Here is a 3,747-nt window from a genome sequence, read left to right as displayed (position 1 = left end):
GGTGTGTCCCAGGGTCCAGCCTGCTTCCCATGTGCCAGGAGCAAACACGCACCCCTCGGTGCCCCGGGGGACCCTCTCCAAAGGGGTGAGGGTGACACCTGAGGTGAGATGCCCACAGCTCAGCAAGGCCAGAGAGGCTCGGCTGCTAGGATTAGCACCAAATCCCAGGCTGCTCCGGGGATCACACGTCTTCACAGCTGCTTACTAGTAGCAGCTCCCTGCCCACACTGCCCCTTGCCCCTCGCCAGCCCCTGCCCACATGCACTTCTCAGGGGGAAGCTGGGACCTGCCTCTGCAAGTAGGGGAGGGGCTCTCCTGTGGAGCAGCGAGAGGTAGAGCACCCCAAGGGGCCCCACAGACACCTGCCAGCAGCCCCTGGGTGCAAGGCTGACAGAGGAGACGGACAGTGAAGGCTTCTCTGCCCAGCCCCTGTGGCTCTGCCCCGGCGCCTTGGCCTGGAATTACTGTGTCTTTAGGCCACCCAGGCCCTTCCCTCCAGATGGTTCCGGTCCTTGGAGACACCGAGGCAGAGAGCCAGATGGGGCCCACACAGCTGGGAAGCGTCAGGCCCAGCTTCCTGGAGAAAGCGCTCCTGAGGCCCCCCAGCTGTTAGCTACCCTGCCATCCACCACCCCACAAACACACCACAAAGCTCCTAGCTCTGGGACACCGCCGTCCACCCCAACTGAGCAAGGGCTGGGGGGCCCCTTCCCCCTGCACACCCCCCCACCCTCCTGGTCATCCCTGCCTCAAGAGGGAGGTCACAGAGAGAAATCTTACTCAATTTACTCAAATCCCCTCCAGAGACGCTTCTAGGAGGAGGGGAGGGGGAAGTCAAAGGCCTAGGTGGTCTGAGTTCCTGTTCCCGTCTCTCCACCTCCCAGTGCCGTCTCTCCACCTCCCAGTGCCGGGGCTGGACTGGAGCAAAGTGGGCGCAGGGAAGAAAGTCTCCCAAGTCCACTGTGGCCCTTCCAGACTCCCTCCTCTTCCACCCGCCAACCGCCCCGCTCCCAGGTACAGTGACCGCCTGTTCGAGGGAAAAAATACCTGGGCTACCTGGGCGGGGCACCACTGCAGGAGATGACGGGGGCGAGGGGGCAGCCCCTTCCCTCAGATCCCAGAGCTGGGGTGGGGTGAGGCAGCTGCGGGCCCACCCTGGGACTTCCCGAGGCGGAACCAGAGATGCTGAAGAGCTGACGTGCCTGCCCCCTTGGCCCTGTCGCTCACCTGTGCACCCGCAGCCTCAGTGAAGGAGGAACCGGAGCCGGCTCCGCAGCAGCCCTCAGCGCACTCTGACCCGCACCGGCACCGCGGCAGCTCCCTCCCTCGCAGTCAGGCACCCAGCTCAACTGTGCCCAGCTCTAGGGCTGCCTGGACAAGGCAACCCCAAGCACAGCTGGGTGCCTAGGAGCTGGGGTGCCTAGGAATCTTCGCTGCCAGGCTCAGCCTCTGGGGATGCCTGCTGCTCCAGGGCCAACAGAGCCCTCAGGCCCTGAGTGCGCAGGAGGAGGCTGCCTCCCAGGAAGAGGACCCCGCAGAGTACCAGCAGTGACAGCACGCCCAGCACGGCTGCCTGCACGGGGCGCGGCCCTTCGGGGAGCCCCAGCTGCACCCCTGACTGGTTGCAGCAGCTCAGCCAGGCAGCTCTGGCCGCCTGCGAGGCGTTCATGCTTCCCCTCAGCTGCTCAGATGTGCCCAGACGTGCGCAGGACCCTCAGACATGTGGGAGCCCGGGCTGCAGGCAGAGGACTGCATCTGGGAGGGACCTAAGGGGCGGATCCCAGTCGTCCTACACCCCCACCCCTTGCGCAAAGCACTCAGGCCCTTCCCAGACAAAGGGCTCGCCGGCGGCGTGGACTATGGCCAACATCCAGGCCAGGGGTTCTATCTTCTTGTCTCAGAGCCCCCACACCTACGCATGTGAATCTGGCCTACGCTCCCAACAAGCAAAACCCAGGAATCCTGTCCCCAAGGCTCCTCCTGCCCCTTGGCAAAGGAAGTTGAGAAAGATCTTCCAGACCCACCCCAGGTGCTGGCTGGGGCGGGGCAGCTGAGCAGGAAGCGGAGCAAGGGCCATCCCCATCTCTGGCTGGCTGCTCAGTGCCGCTAGATGGCCCAGGTGCCGCTGGAACAGGAGATACTGGTAAATGAAAGCCTCTAGGACCTGAGTGACGCCCATCCTTCCTCCCTTCTGGGAGCCTCCAGGGGCTGGACAAGCAGGCCAGTGCCTCCCTGGTCCCACACAGGAGAGAGGGAGGCTAGGGGGACTTTAAGGCCTACCCCTGCTCCTTTGTTCAGGCCCCAGAGGGCAAGAAGGGATACAGACCAATGGGAAAGCAGATCTGAGTCACCAGAGCTTGGGTTCTAACCTTGAGAATTCAGTGCCCTACCTCTGGGAAATCACAATGCCAAACGATGGAGATGTTATTGTTCTGTCCACCTAAGGGCGTTTGCTGCCAGCTGGGTAGCCCACAGCCAAGCCAGCAGGGGAGAGTGGAGAGGTCTGGCTGCAAAAAAGGAGTCTGGAGAAGCTGGAATGGAGGGAAGACCCTACTGCCCAGGTCTCCTGAGAAACCCTGTAGCAACCTTGAGCTCTTTAAAACAAAGTCACTGCTGCACTAGCCAGTGCTCTCAGTGGTTAGAGCGTCAGTCCGCACACCAAAGAGTCAGGGGTTTGATTCCCAGTCAAGGGCATGTACCTGGGTTGCAGGTTCATTCCCTGGCCCCGTCAGGACATATGCGGGAGGCAACCAATTGATGTGTCTTTCTCACATCAATGTTTCTCTCTTCCTCTCTCTCCCCCTCCCTCCCTTCCACTCTAAAAAATCAATGGAATAAAGGATCATTAACAAAAAGAATACAATAAAGTCACTGCTAGCAAACACATGTGTCATCCAACTCAGAAGAGATCAGCTGATGGCCAGCTAGGAGAAAAAGGTCCCCCAGACTACAGGCCAAGTAGGGCTCACACACCATTAAGGACTTGCTGGGGATGGGTCTTCCCCATCTCCAGACCCCTGAGTTCTCCGTTTCTTCTGAAATCTAGAGTAGAACATCACAAAACCTGTCATGAACTATCACATGGCCAAAAACGGCTTGGAATGAGAAAAACGTGCACATGCTTCCTGCCAATCCTGGCTACTACCTACCTGCTCCAGGACCACAGGCAAGCCCTTCCCCCACCCCAATCACTGCTCCCTTAGCACCCCTCCCTACACAGATCTCATTTAGTCTGTTACAACTGGCCCAGATGTAACCAAAAAGCATTGCAAAATACGGAATAAATCAATAAAAAGCACACAATGGAGGTCATTGATTTTGAGTATGCCTGTGTTGAAACGAGTGTGAGCTGCCACAGTAATGTTCCAACAACCAGCCAGGGCCAGCCCAATCTGAAAGAAGTGTCACCAGACACCAGTCTCAAGCTGGCCCATCTCTCTCCAGAGAGAAACCCCAAATCAAATGAACTCTCTGGTGCACGCTGGGCCTGTGTGCACTATGAAGACAAAGAAACCCAGCTGGCATGGCTCAGTGGTTGAGCATCGACCTATGAACCAGGAGGTCATGGCTTGATTTCCGGTCAGGGCACATGCCCGGGTTGCAGCTTGATCCCTGTGTGAGGCATGCAGGAGGCAGCCGATCAATGATTCTCTCTCATCATTGATGTTTCTGCCATCATAAAGCAAGACCACACAATATACAGGCCAGGGATGGTACAGCTTCCTTAGGGAGGAGAAACAACACTGT

General features: G+C 58.8%; 1 protein-coding gene across 1 annotated transcript; it reads right to left on the bottom strand.

The window, feature by feature from the left end:
* Window positions 1-1,153: 1,153 nt before the first annotated feature.
* SMIM41 (small integral membrane protein 41) lies at window positions 1,154-3,132 on the bottom strand. The gene has a single exon (XM_059680977.1). The coding sequence runs from the start codon at window positions 1,667-1,669 to the stop codon at window positions 1,421-1,423; it is 249 nt and encodes an 82-aa protein (XP_059536960.1). The 5' UTR covers window positions 1,670-3,132; the 3' UTR covers window positions 1,154-1,420.
* Window positions 3,133-3,747: the final 615 nt, after the last annotated feature.

This window comes from Myotis daubentonii, chromosome 2 (assembly GCF_963259705.1).
Source record: "Myotis daubentonii chromosome 2, mMyoDau2.1, whole genome shotgun sequence".
Lineage (NCBI taxonomy): Eukaryota > Metazoa > Chordata > Mammalia > Chiroptera > Vespertilionidae > Myotis > Myotis daubentonii.
Note: the sequence above shows the minus strand (reverse complement) of the source record. Positions and strands in the feature narration are given on the sequence as shown.